General features: G+C 40.3%; 1 protein-coding gene across 1 annotated transcript in view; it reads left to right on the forward strand.

The window, feature by feature from the left end:
* Positions 1-2,230: 2,230 nt before the first annotated feature.
* Positions 2,231-15,069, forward strand: part of LOC123517387 (nephrin-like) — a 385,107-nt gene continuing 372,268 nt past the window's right edge. Inside the window, exon 1 of the mRNA XM_045277400.1 lies at positions 2,231-2,622. Within this exon, the coding sequence (XP_045133335.1) occupies positions 2,556-2,622 (67 nt within the window). The 5' untranslated portion in view covers positions 2,231-2,555. The remainder of the gene's footprint in view (positions 2,623-15,069) is intronic.

The raw sequence follows: 15,069 nt of genomic DNA on the forward strand, positions 1-15,069 counted from the left end.
AATCTAATGAAGTCTTCGCTCGTCGTCAGTCGCCAGAGTCCCGCAATCCCGCCGCTCGCTGGTGAAGGACGCCCGCCCTCTCACACCCCCGAGCCCCGTCACCCGCTGGAAGATCAAAAGTCAGACAGAAGTGAGTGGCGCTGAGCCTCCGCCACTCACAGCCAAATTTAAAGAAGGATAAAGCACCGCTAGTGGAAAGCTGCCGTCGCTCAACAACAGCTCCACCTCCACCTCCACCTCCACCACCACCTCTTCAGCCGTCCGCCACCACCACGACTTCCACCACCATCTCTCCGTCCACAACACCAACACCAGTTCAAGACCTTTACCGCCACCACCACCACCACCACCACCACTACTACTACCACCACCACCATCACCACCGTCACCACCGTCACCACTACCACCACCACCGCCTAGCTCATCCAGCGCTCAGCAGCACAACAGGAAACAAAGGAAACTGTTTCATGTATTTTGATGAGATAAGTAAATATTTACGTCAGATTTGTTGGCATGAAAAAAATTATACATGCTACACAATAACAAAGTTAATAGAATTTTGAAAATATCAAAATTTTACCAGTATTTTGCTAACATAAATGTGAAAGGTGTTTTTTTTCATGTTTTTCTTCAGTTTTTCCCTAAGAGAAAGTGTAGATTACATCATTTAAATGTTTCATAAAGCGTGCATTATTGTATTCCGTAAATGCAAAAGCCAAGTGACACGTGCAAACAAATTCCAGAGGGAAAGTATAACACAAGCAGAGAAGAAAGGGACAAAAAGAAGCTGTTCCTTGGCAGCACGTACACACACACACACACACACACACACACACACACACACACACACACACACACACACACACACGAGAAGAATTACGCCATGAATCATAAAATCTAGTGCCTCTTCGTGTCGTCCCGGGAAGTCATTAAAGCTGATGAAGTTCACTGTTGACTCACTGCACCCTCAGCCTCGCCTCGCCTCGCCTCGCCTCGCATCACCTTGCCGTGGGAGTGGCGGGCTGAACCATTCCTGCCTTGAGCTGCCCCGGGACTGCCTAGCGGCGACGTTTTTCCCCTAGCGGTCCCTTCATTAATTCATAATGTTTATAGTAAAATAGAGGGGAAATGTACGTGTGGCGGAGTTTAGGAAGGAATGAGTGGTGGTGCAGTGATACATTTGTTGGGGTTTATAAAAGTATTGGTAGTGATATGTTTATGTCGTTCAAATGTCAGCAGTGCGCGCTTCCTCCCTGGTTCATAATGTTGATAAAATCGAGGGGAAATGTACGTATGGTGGGGTTTAGGAAAGAATGAATAGTGATGGAGCGATATGTTTTTTAGAGTTCATAAAGGTATTGGTAGTGATACGCTTATGTCATTCAAATGTCAGTAGTGCGCGCTTCCTCCCCGGTACGTAATGTTAATAGTAAAAGAGAGAGGCGAGTGTATTTAAGTAGGGTGGAGTTCAGTGATGCAGTGATGACATCCCCGACTGAGTGGCATGAGCGTCTCTTGTCTGGGAGTTCAAGGTCGATGCGGAGACTGGCAGAGTGAGGCATTATTGAGAACGCAGTATCGAAAGGGCAGTTTGAAGCTTCGCCTCACTGTAACTTTACTCCTCGTCCTCCTTTGCTTTCCACCACTCCCAGCTGCCTTAACCTTCTCCCCCTGCCTCGCCAGACATCGCCAGTAAACAGGTGGTAGTCTAGCTTGATGCAAAGGGCTTACGTTAAGCTATCGTCAAGAAGAGGGTGAAAATTGACTAACAGGAGGAGAATAGCGAGGTGAAGTTCCTCTCGGTCAGTGCTTGAGTCAAGAATCGCGTCTGTACTTGATAATGATTCACTATTATTATCTTGCTAATGTTCCATATTATCTCATTCTTTATTGATAAGTAGCATGTTTCCTGTGTAACAAAACAATATCAAATCCTGAAGGTTCATAAGGCATGGCAATCCTGAACCGAAAATCGGCACCACGCATGATTCTTCTGTGCTCTGCGGCACAGCCAGGCGTATGACCCTGTGTGAGTCCTGCCGGGCTGGTCCCTCGCTACACAGGCTTCCCTTGGGTCTCCTCGTTCTCTAATACATTCAATGGTTTAGTGTCGCTGCTTAAAGATATATTGTTGTGGCGTTATATGTGAGTTAGGTGCCTCTCGATGGCTGAGGTCCAGCGCGACACGTTGGTCCGCTGCGCGGCGCTAACAGGTCAGGGAGAGAGTTAGCGCTCAGTGGCACTGAGCGAGTGACGGGTGATTGTGTGTGCGGCTCGCCACTTCCCTCAGCTGAGGAAGTTCATAGGACGACTTGTAGACTTGTAACTATGTAGCTTCGCCCTTACAGTTGTTTTGAAAATATCAATGCAGTGCAGTTGATAGTACTGAAATAGTACTCCATGTTTTTACCGAGGTTAGTGGTGCGGAGAATGTTGCAGAGTTGATACATGAATGGAAGTTTTAGTACAAGCAAACATTAGTTTGGCGACAACCACCTGTGAGTGTCTTGTGATCGCGTAGTACTGCCCACAAGCGCTGGCAGGCCCCTGTGGTGATGGGGGCCGCGCTGCACATCCTGCTGCTCATCGCTCACGCAGCCCTCGCCGCCGCCACCAAGGCAGGTGAGTACAGCACAGGTGAAGGCAGGGCGGCTCGCGGCTCGGGCTGCTGCTGGCGGGACAGGCTGGACACGCAACTGCCTCTCGGCCCACTCAGTGGATAATAATTGCAAATACATTGGCGCTTATCTATCTTTTTATAACTGAATCTTTTTTTCTTTCCTGGATAAATTTTGATGTTAGTTGAAAACAATTTGTCAATTAAAACTATTTTTCGTTCATTTCAAAAGTTTACTGCCAGCAGATGCGTTTTTAATTAATCTTTGACGTTTATTTTGTAAATCACTAGTTTATCTCCTCCTCCTCCTCCTCTTCCTCCTCTTCCTCCTCCTCCAGTGGTAGCGAATCTACGACTGAAAAATTAAAGCGAATTAAAACAAAAGTAAATATAAGTTATAATAAAAATGATTGCAACATATTAAGAGTGACCTGCGGTGAAAATGTTGGCTAGGGTAACATCAGGGTCAATATCTATGTATAGTTGCTTATTGATTTACCATAGTTGACCTCCCGAGTGAGACAGACAGGTGTAGTTACGTAATGGTGCCACCACTGTAGGCAAGACGTAGTGTGCTTTGTTAATCTTTTAATGGTTTTCAGCACTTAACGCCAATTCACTTGTCATGTTCGTTCTTACTTACAGGGTTGTCTCAGTCTGAACAAAGCGAGTTACTCAGTTGTCACAATAGTCTTACTTATTAATCGCTGTGTTGTGTCTGTCAGTCTCCCAGCATTGAATCGCCCACACACTCGTCACAATGGTCACCCTCGTTATTAATCGCTTGGCTGTGTCTCAGTCTACCAGGAGTCACTCAGCTATCAAGATGTTGCTTTCATATCGACATTAATTATTTTACTTACACATACGTTTTTATTTTCCTTCCAGCTTGTCCTAGTTGTACATATGTGTGTGTGTGTGTGTGTGTGTGTGTGTGTGTGAGAGTTAGTGGAATATTGAAATAACTCAAGAAAGGCAACCATTAAGCGTTTTTACACAAATACAATGTCTCGAGTTGGTCACACAATCACCACTGCCCGGTCCCGTCAGTTCAAGCGTCGGCCAGCGTGCGTGTCAGACTGTATTGGAATGACAGAACTAGCTTAGAAGGAAATGTTGAGTTTCTGCGACACGCGAGTACCAATGATTTCTGGAACGGTTTCTTGTTGCAATCTTTAGTTTCGCTTGTTCTTACCTCCAGGAAATTGTTGAAGCAAGCGGTATTGAGGTAACCTTGAATCCTGGATACTAAAAAGGCTAGCGCTTCTTTTTTATTTTAACGCACTGAAAAATGTTCCAATTCTTTTTTTTTTTTTTAGACAGACTGGAAAATGTTACGTTTTTTGGGGAGAAAAATGCTAACCGACTCTTTTTGGCAAGACTGAATAAAAACCCAGCAATTTTTTGATAAGTAATAATTCAGTGAGTGATTACTTACTGATGCTTTCCCAATGTGTGTGTGTGTGTGTGTGTGTGCGTGCGTGCGTGCGTGCGTGCAATCCTACATCGTGTCTATACGCTTAACCCTTCAATTATGTGACGTACTTCCCGCTTCACTATTGGGTATGATAAGATAATTCTATTTGCATTAGGAAGGGTCTATGGAGGCCAAAATATTAATGGCCATAGTCTTCACTGTTCTAGCCCCAACATATGTTTCTGAAGCTGTATAAAATCGTCAATATTATAATCACAATGAATATGAAAACACGTTCTGGTACTGAAGAGGTTAATAGATAGTAGTGGAAAAGAGCGAGTATTTAATGATCGAGGACACTGCACTACAACGGGAACACACGCATGAAAACCGTCCAGTGATCTGTATGGTCTTTGATGACGCTCCTGGTGACACAACAGGCACAGGAAACTTAATGTTCACCTCATCTGAACATATGACATTGGTTACAACGCTGATTATTTTTCGACCAACCAACTTTATTATTATTAAGCCTTTCGTTTTATTCTTGCAATTAATAGACTTTAATCGAAGTTACTGTGGTTTTGAACGCTTATTAATGAATTTGGCGATAGTTTAACGACGACCTTGTTTCTTCAATGGGAAACACCCACGGAAACCCGACCAATTATCTGTGTGGCCTTTGATAATAGTTTCGGTGAGAGAACAAAGCATTTAAGAACATGAGGCATTAAGCGATCACCCTTGTTATCAGCTCTTTGTGTCCGGCACACTGTATGCAATGAATGAAGTATTGCCAATGCAGTAAAGCAAAATAGGTTGTACAGCGAAAGCACGGGGATAGTTTTAATTTGAGTTGCTTGCAGTGCTATAGTCATCCCATAGAGAGATGCCATAATTTCATTGCATTATTTACTTCAATCAGTGCATAGTGTAATCAATCAAATATGATAAATATAGCAAGATAATTTTTTGCTGACTTAGATGCAATTTTTATTTATTTTGATATGTTTTTTTTCTTTATCTTGGAGCGGCATCGGCAAATATCAACAAGAATATAATAGGGAAACAGAGCCCGCTGAGATGCCGGTCCCCGAACAGAATAGAAAACGGTTATAAAAAATTGCAGGATAAGTGTCGTGAAAATTCCCTTTTGAAAGAACTCATCATTATTGGAAGGCGGAAAGACAGATACAGGATCGGAGTTCCAGAGTTTGCGGCCCTAGAGTAGGAAAATGCTATAATAATTTCATGGTTATCTAGTTTAATGGATACACGGTGTAATGAATCAAATATTGGAAACGTAACAAAATATTCTTACAGACGAGAATGCTGAGACTGGTATACATTTAAGCAACTTAGCCTCGATAGTTAACCCATAGAAAGGTGGCATAATTTCAAGGGGTAACCTGAGTCAAAAGAAAACACGGTGTAATATTGTAACAAGGTATTTTTAAACACAAAATACTGTTCATTGTATTCATAAGTTAGTTCCAGTGTCAATAATTAACCCATAGAAAAAATGGGGTATGATTTTAAAAGCAATTTATTTCAGCCAATGCTTTGTCTGCAGGTAGTTCCGTGTGAGTGTTCGCAGAGTGCGCTGAATTATCGGGCTGACTTGATGAAGAAATAGAGATAAAAGGTAGCAAGAAATAGAAAGAGAGAAAAAGGTGGCAAGCAGCTTTTTAATATAAGAGTAAGGACGATTACTTCTCAAGGAGATTGCGCTCTTGTTCGTTCATGTGCTGTCACTTTTTTTTTGTGTGTGTGTGTGTGTGTGTGTGTGTGTGTGTGTGTGTGTGTGTGTGTTTAGCAGGCTATACTATTATAATAACAGTGTTGTTGTGAGTATTTAACCCTTAGAAAAAACTGCTTCTAACCTGTTATAAGCATTTTTCCAAGCAATTTCCCAGGAGAGAAAGAATACATGGTAACCGCTTTCCTACATACAAGTAAAGACATAACTTGTAAAACTAATATCCCTCATAATCATTAACGTATCTCACTATCTCTGTTCTTACGCCCCAGTGTGTGTGTGTGTGTGTTAGCAGACTATAGTACTACCAGTGTAACGTGCATTGCCTCCCTCACTCTCTCGCTGAGGGGAGCAAGAGGCGCCTCACGCTGCGAAAGTACAACGTATGATCGCCAGTTACCGTGTGTTGGAGCTTAACAGAAGGTTGTTCCTTGCCATTAGCGACCGTGACAGGGAAATGACCGCGGCGTTACGAGGTGCAAACTTTGTGAAGAATGCTGCCGCTACTTTTTTTCCCTCTTCCTACCTGGGATAAACTTTGCGGGTGTGAAAGGAAATGTGGAAAAAGGTGTTGGGTTTGGGGATGGAGGGACGGAAAGAGGAAGGTGTGGTGTGGTGTGGTGGGCAAAAAGTGCAGTGTTGAAGGAAGGAAAGTTACGTGTGCGAGTTGAAGGGAAAGAAGTGAAAATGAAGTTAACGAAGAGGAGAAGAAAGTGTGGGTAAGAGTGAGAATGGGAAAGAAAGACAGAGGAAGAGAGAAGAAGAAAAGATGAGAAGATAAGTCCTGATTTGTGCTGAGTGAATCTGAAATTAATCATTTTATGCAAAGACTGCTAACACACACACACACACACACACACACACACACACACACACACACACACACACACACACACACACACACACACACACGTACACCTATACATTATCTCATAAATACACACATATACGTCAAACTCAAACGTATTAGTCATACACGCACGGTATGAATTTAGCCAACAAACTACACAGGAACATGCAAAGCGTACACTGCACACCACCACACCACCACACTTCATTACACAGCTGGGAGGTACGTGTGTGTAGTAATGCATACTTTTGTTTACTCTCTTCCTGTCCTTGTTACTTTTCCCTCACTGTTTTTGTTGCTCTGCTTCTGTCTGTCCTTTCTCACTCTCCTTTTTTATCTTGTTCTTCTTGCTTTCTTCTTCATATATCTTTCATTTTCAACTACTACTACTACTACTACTACTACTACTACTACTACTACTACTACTACTACTACTACTACTACTACTACTACTACTACTGCTACTACTACTACTACGAAACAAGGAGGAAAATTTTTATCAACCTTAAGATTAGCCGTTAGCCACCCTCGTCTAGACAGGACACACCACTTCACCACCACCACCACTACCACCACAACACACGCACTTAATACGCCCGCCTCGTGAAAAGTGCGCTAGGTTTTGATAGTAATTTTTCCCCACCGCTGAGGTATTTGCCGGAAAGGGAGCAGCAGTGCGGCGTGTGTAATATGATCGATGGCAAATTGAAGAGTCTAGGGTGTGGGAGATAAAATATAGTTTTGGTGGGGAGTTAATTTTGACGTGAGCCTCCGGGCCGGCGTGGGAGGGCGAGTGCTGCTTATGATGTTAGTGCTGTCAGTATCACGGGGCAGGGTTAGGGAGTGCTGGGGAGGCTGGTGGTGATAGTGGTGGTGGTGGAGGGGCTGGGGTTAAACACGCTATGGATATGTGTAGTATACTGGAGTGTCAGCACGTTATGGATACAGTGCTATACTTTGCTGCTGGTGTGAAGTTATTGCTGTTGTTGCTGTCGTTGTTAAAGATTATATGTGTTTTTTATACAGATTTTATGTATTCCCGAATGAAAATTGGACTTGTAATAAATAGATGTTAAATAATAGTGCAATGTATTTCAACTAAAAGTAAAGAAAGTCAAAATTTGCCTAGGTCTTTAATCTCAGATAGAAAATGGATGGATTTATCAATAATTAAGTGTTATGTAAATATTTCAGACGCTAGTAATAATTTTCCTAATGGTGAAATGTTGCTGGATGCTTACGTAGACTTAACAAAGCATGGAGAATAGCAATGTGCAAATTTCAATAGTAATTTTTTACGATGTGTGTCATTTTAAGTGTTAAAAGGATATTATGCTTGATAATGCTTAAAACATGGAAAGTGGAGACATGCTTTGAATCTTAGACTGAAATACTGCTGTTCTCGGTGTGGAAAGTGACAAATGCTGCTCTTAATGCTGAAAAACAGAACGTTGAATATTCTACATACAATTGTAATGGCTGAAAATTAATTTAGAATTCTGTGGAGACTGGAAATGTGACGAGAATCGTAATAGGAAATGACTAGATACTATTGGGGGGAAATTGTAGTGATTCAGTGAAGAACAGTAATGCAGAAATTTGAAAACTAAATACAAGTGAATAGCAGAAAAATACTGAGAAGGGAAAATTGAATTGGAGAAGAAAAGAAAAGTAGGAAAGTGAAATTGTATTGAAAAAAAAGAAATAAAGAACGCTAGAACTAAAATCCACGTAAGGAAAAAAAAAGAAAAAAAGAAAAGGACTAAGAAAAACTAGAATTCCAGGGGAAAAAAACTGCATAGAGAAAAGAAAGGAAGAAAAATAAATAAAACCCACGTAAAGAAAATATAAAAAAGGAAAAAAATGGACTAACAAAAAAATAGAATTCCAGTGAAAAAAAAAAAAAACGGGAACATGGCGGAATAAAAAGCAACCAGAAAAATAAGCAAGACATTTCAATTCCCCAAACAGAGAGAAAAAAAGCTGATAACCAGAACAGAAAGAGAAAATGTAAATTCACACAAAAAATTACTCAAAGTATAAAAAAAAGAGGAGGTAGAAGACCAGACATCAATGAAGAAAACTTACTTGATAAACATAGAATAAAAAAGAAAGATGTCAGCGTAATTCCAGAAAAGAAACTCCAAGGAAAGAAAGAGAAACAAGTCAGGATTAGGAAGAAAAAATACAACTGATAAGAAAAGAAAGGAGGGAGAGAAAAGGTAAGAAATTTTAGTCACTTTGGAAACAGAATGAGAGAAAGGAAACTGGATTGTTATTGAAAAAAAGATGACAAAAAAAAAGTAACAGCAAAAAGAAACCAGATCTTATATATAAAAAATAAATAAACCTGGAACGCCAGAAAGAAAAAGAAGGAACAAAAAAAAAGGAGCGAAATTCCAGGAAAAGGAAATTCAAAAAGGTCGAAAAGCGACTTTGAAGGGAGAACTGAAGAAAGTAAATTAGGACTGTATAAAATGACGAAAAAGATAAGCGACGAGAGAGAGAGAGAGAGAGAGAGAGAGAGAGAGAGAGAGAGAAAAAGGAAAAGAAATTGCTGCAAAAAAATCAGAAGAGGCAAAAAATTAAAAACAAGTTACCTATGAGAGAGAAAAAAAATGAGAAAAACACAACTGGAAAAAACGAAATTGAATGAAAAGTTACTAAGAAAAGGAAAAAAATAGGAAACCAAAACTGGATACAAATTTCTAAGCTATACATTGAAAAAAAAAAATGCAAGATGAAAAAAAAGGAGACTTAGAAAAAGATCTCAGTGAAGAACAATAGCAGATAATGAAGATGATGAATAGAAAAACTAGAAAAAAACTAACGACCAGGTTGAAGTGTTTAATAGATAATGAAGAGTGACGAGAAGGTGAAATTGTGTAATAGATAATGAAGAATGTGCAATAGATAATGAAGAGGTGAAAGTGTCTAATAGATAATAAAAGTGATGAGGAAAAACTGGAAAAAAAACTAACGACCAGGTGAAAATGCGTAATAGGAAATGAAAACCAGAGAGAGAGAGAGAGAGAGAGAGAGAGAGCTTGTGGGGGAAAGTAAAGGGCAGAGAAAGGCTAGACTAGAGGAAACTGGATTGTGCAATGGAAAAAAAAAAAAAATCGGACTTAAAAGAAACGAGATCTCAAAAGGCAAACAAAACATGACTTGGTGGAAAAAAAAGGGGAAAAAATAGACGAAAGGTAATGGAAAGGTGAGAGACTAAGATCACGTGTCGGGAAAAAGACGAGATAAGAATGTAGGGAAAAAATAGAGTGCAATAGAGGAAACACAATTAAACAAAAAACTATCTCTAAGGAAGAAAACAGACCAGGGAAGCAAGACTATAGGGAAGAAGAGGAGGAAGAACGATAAGAATAGAAGGAAGAGGAAGAAAAAAATAGAAAAAAAAAATAGAAAAGGAAGACAGTAAAACAAGGGAAAAAGGAGAACAATGCAAGAAAATAGAAAAAGAGAGAGAGAGAGAGAGAGAGAGAGAAACCACAACAAGAAAGTGACAACAAAACAACATTAAAAAAAAAAAAAGTAGAAAGAAGCAGGAGCAGACAACCCACACGCTACAGAAAACGTGAGGAGAGAATGGGAAGACTGAGCTAGACTTGGGCAGACTTGGCGAGGCTTGGCGGAGTAAGGAGAGATAATGTGCCTCGATATTGGAAGGCAGTGATTGGCAGGGAGATTATTGGTGACTGGGAATTTCATAGACTAAAGATTTGGCGGCAAGTTTATTAAGTGCGAGAGAATAAGCTGACACGAATACCACCATTGAGAGAGAGAGAGAGAGAGAGAGAGAGGAGAGGAGGGGGCGAGGGCAAGATAAGGTGAAAAAAAGCCATGAAGAAGAAAAGAAAGCCGTTGAAGTTGTAAGGAGGTAAAAAAAATAGAAATTCATAAAAAAATAGAAGTAAAAATTGGAAAGCGTGGGATAAAAAGAGAGGGAGAGACAAAAGAAGCTGAAAAAAAATCTGAAGAACACGTGAAAGACTGGAAGATCCAACGAAAAAAACTGGACAGAGAGAGAGAGAGAGAGAGAGAGAGAGAGAGAGAGAGAGAGAGAGAGAGGAAGCCCCGTATGATATGATGTGATTGTCTGGCGGCGCTCAGTGTTGGTGGTGTGTCGTGCAGATCAATATCAACACAGCGCTTCTTGACGTGAATGCTCCGTGCGATAGTGAGGTGAAAGGGCGGCCCGTTGCGTGAAGGCCCGTGCTTGCTTCCTTATGATAACTGGCTAAATAGGTCCGCCGTGGTACAGTGGAACCATGCGTGCTTGGGGGGCCGAGGGTCTCCAAGCGCACGGGTTCGAATCCTGTCCACGGTCCGAGTGTAGGTTGGGCTTCCTCACTCGGGTCAACGGTTCCTAGTAGGTGGGCTTTGAGATAGGAGGTACCACAAAAGTGTCCCCCTTAGCCCATAAATTCCCGTGAAAGCCACATTGTTTAAATAAAAAAAAAAAATGAATGTGAACTTGCTAAAGATGGTGATGTATAGGAAACGAAAGTGCTTATGAGGTATGCATTGTGGGTGGTTTGTATAGTGAATGATGGTGTATATGCAATGATGGAAGTTGTGTATAGGAATAATAGTGTTTAGGGGTATGATTTACTATTATTTTGTACTTTCTAGCTTTTTTATTGCCTTTAGTTTCTACAAGCTCTTTAATTGTTTTTTTTAATTACAACTGTTTTGATAGATATGAAGGCGCGTACAGTGGTGGTTCTTGATAGCTCTGATTATCTTGATTAAGTTACACTGGTTTGTGTTAGTTTCAGTAGCCACAGGTAGAGCAGCTGTCGTCATAGTAATGGTTCTAACACTAGTGAAATTCGTATTAGTAAGTTCTGCTGACACTGTAGTTGTAATGAGAGTATCACTTACTAGCAGTGCCACAGACAGTAAAACACCATCATCAGGTGTACGGTGGTGGTTTTTGATGGCTCTGAGTAGCTAGATTGTGAGAGGTTTAATGCTTGCTCTGCGCTTTCTGGCTGTTTTTTGTTCTTCGAGTTGTGATAATGTATTCAATTCGTGTTAGATTTGTTATTGTGTTCGTAATCTGTTTTTTTGAGAGATGCCCGAGTGTCAGAATCAAGTTTTCCTTTTTCTGTTTGTCTTTCCTCCTCCAGAATCCCCGCACCTGTTTTTTGTTTGATATAGAGAGCTGATAATTGGATTAGAAGTATTCTTTTTTGATGTGGTACTCTGCTCTCTCTCTCTTTCTCTCTCTCTCTCTCTAAGAAGCTTATACGTGTTATTTTTATTTGTCTATTTTATTTGGCTTATTGAAAGTGAAATGTTCCGATCCTCTTGTATGAATTACTTAAAACGGTTACTTTTTTGGGGTTTTGCTTTGTTTTATTGTTCTAGTGATGACAGAAAAAAAGTTTGAGTAATTCTAGACCATCAATAAATTAAAGTGAAAACTTGCCTCATAATGTGTGTCCTTAAAGATACAGTCAATAGGATAGAACAAAATTACAAAGCGGTCGTTTTTAGTTAAGCAGTAAAAGTTTTTGGTTGATCTAATGTTATTGGTGAAGGGATGCAAAGAAATTGAAATGAACACAAGTAACTCCTTCACTACTGGGACGTATTTTTACCATGAGTTTTAGGTGTGATTAGACGATTTCATTTACATTAGGAAGGATTTATGGAGATGAGAAAGAGTCTTCACTATTTTTAATCTCCGCATGAGTTTCTGAAGCTGTATAAAATCGCCAAATAGTAAGCAGAATGAATATGAAGACGTGTCAAGGTAGTAAAGTGGTTAATTGTAGAACATGATCTTGATTATTAATTTCTATCCTTTTAAAGAGTATCGTTAAAGAAGCGAGGAACAAAACGGTATTTCTTTATACAGCCTCTATTTTTTCCTTTTTTTTCGTTACAAGACAATAAAAAATACTTCTATTTTTTTAATATAAGGCATTTTTACGCATTTTTTTTTTTTTTTTTAGGGGGTATCCTCAATGAAAGTAGCGTTAGATAATGCAAGTCTTAGTCATGGATGAGGCGGCCAGTGCAAAGCAAATTAGTAACTGAATGGTGCATAATTGAATGAATAAGTGAGTGTTTTTTTCCTCTGAGTAAAGAAGTAAATGGAGTAACACGGATCAGTAAACACAACATTTATAAAGGCAAATACTCGTACAAGTGAAGGAAAGACGCTTGGAGCATTTGGAGAGTGAATAATGAAAGTAATGCAGGAGAGCTGGGTTAGGAATGGCAGAGTAGGACACCGTCGCTAAGGGAAGACGGTGAATGGAGGCTAAATACTTGAATGAATGGGGAAGGAAAATTAATTAACGAGTTTATGTAGATTGTGTGTTTGGTGTTTAAGAAACGCTCAATTTCTTGTTTGTTTATACATTTTTTTTGTTAATTTAGTTCAGCTTGTATGTACGTATTTGGTATCAACTGTATATACTTGAATATTTTGTTTGATTTATTTTCCTTCCTTTTATCTTTAATATTTACTTTATTTCTTCTCTTTTATTTTATATAGTAATTTTGTTTTCTTAGAAAAGTTTTCATCCAAGGCTTCGAAAAAAAAATATTGGAACGGCGTTTGTACCTTCCTGCAACATTGCACTATAACATTTAAAACCAGCAACGCTATAAGAGTGTCACGACTTTCCGAGAGAGGATTATCCTTCTTAATGTTTGAGCCGTAGTGCTCCATCGCTGCTCTCAACCTCCCTGCAGCCCTCACAGCCCCGGAGTCCCGAACGATCCCTTGTCTACAGACCATATACTGAAACACTTCTAACTGATTACTTTCTAAATGTATGTCTCTAATAGTAATTTTTTATGGTTCCAATGACATATTAACGATATTTCTACATTATTAACTGTTAGTAAACACTGAGAACTAAGGTAAATACTTTCAAAAGGCTGTACAAGTAACGCGGATTTTTTAAGATGTTTTTAAAGGGAATATTCACCAAAACGTAACATTATCGACCAGGGAAACACTTGTGAACTTTTCTAATTACCTCTGTCACGTACGAAAGTGATCGCATTGAGAAAATACTCGTAGTGTTTCTGCATGCGAGTGATGGTCCTGGCAGCTACATCGCGTCTCTCCGTCTCCCTCCAGCCGTGAAAGCCTTGGGACTTTGAACGATCCCCTAATCGCCTCCTACGGTAAGATTTAATCCGGGAGTTTACGAGGTAGCGTGGCCGATCCTCTCTCCAATCCCGCTCTTGTCTGTCTTATGTTGTAATTAAAGACTCGGAATTATGATGTGGTGTTAAGTGTTTCGCAGGCAATATGTTTGGTGTGTATTGGATGGACGTGTTGGTTATTAATAATGTAAGGTTGTAAATTAATGGTGTTTTTCTAATTCTCTCTCTCTCTCTCTCTCTCTCTCTCTCTCTCTCTCTCTCTCTCTCTCTCTCTCTCTCTCTCTCTCTCTCCCTCTCCCTTTGTTTGCACTCTCACCTAGCCATCTAAATCCCTCTTGCCTCTTTGTTTTTTCTTCCTCCTATTATCTCCCTCTTTTCCTCTCCCGCGCCGCCTCTTCTCTCCTCTTTTCTCCTCTCTCCCTCTCTTTAATTCTACTTCACCCAGCCCTCCCAAGGTTCTTTCTCTTCCTCCCCTCTCCTTTTCTTCTCCCTTTCTCTCAAAGTGTCTCTCTTCTCTCCAGTTTCTCTCTTTCTCCTCACCCATTCATCCATTATTTTTTTCCTGCTTCGCTCTCCTGTTATTTTTCCCCTTATCGTCTCCCTTCCCCTCACTTTCTCTCACTTCTCTTCCCCTCTCATCTTCCCCCTTCCCTTCTTATCTCTCTTCTTTCTTCTTATATTACTTTACTCGGTTCTCTCTCTCTCTCTCTCTCTCTCTCTCTCTCTCTCTCTCTCTCTCTCTCTCTCTCTCTAACCTCGGCATTTACCATCAGTGGCTTATTTTTCTTTTTTTTTCCTCCCTCCCTTCTCATATTTTTTTCCGCCTTTCCCCCTCTCTCCCTCATCAACGTCCCGTATTGATCGCTGACACGTGACCTGCAGCACGTGAATAGTGAATGGATAGGAGACAGGTGTGTGTGTGTGTGTGTGTGTGTGTGTGTGTGTGTGTGTGTGTGTGTGTGTGTGTGTGTGAGGTTCTAACTGAAAAAATTTACCTTAGCATTGCGAGAAGAGCACTGAGTGAAGAAAGAGAGAGAGGGAGATGGCGTAACTACATATTTCTCTCTCTCTCTCTCTCTCTCTCTCTCTCTCTCTCTCTCTCTCTCTCACCTGGGAAGTGTTAGAGAAGTGTTATTGGAGAACTGTATCTATTTCATCTTGTTTCCCTTCGCTGTTCGTTCTGTTAGCGAAGGCAACATGGAAGGGCGGGAGATTTGCTGCAGTCTTGATAGAAAAAAAAGATAATGTAAAGCAAAATAAGTAAAATGTTAACCATT

The sequence above is a fragment of the Portunus trituberculatus genome, chromosome 6 (assembly GCF_017591435.1).
Source record: "Portunus trituberculatus isolate SZX2019 chromosome 6, ASM1759143v1, whole genome shotgun sequence".
Classification (NCBI taxonomy): domain Eukaryota; kingdom Metazoa; phylum Arthropoda; class Malacostraca; order Decapoda; family Portunidae; genus Portunus; species Portunus trituberculatus.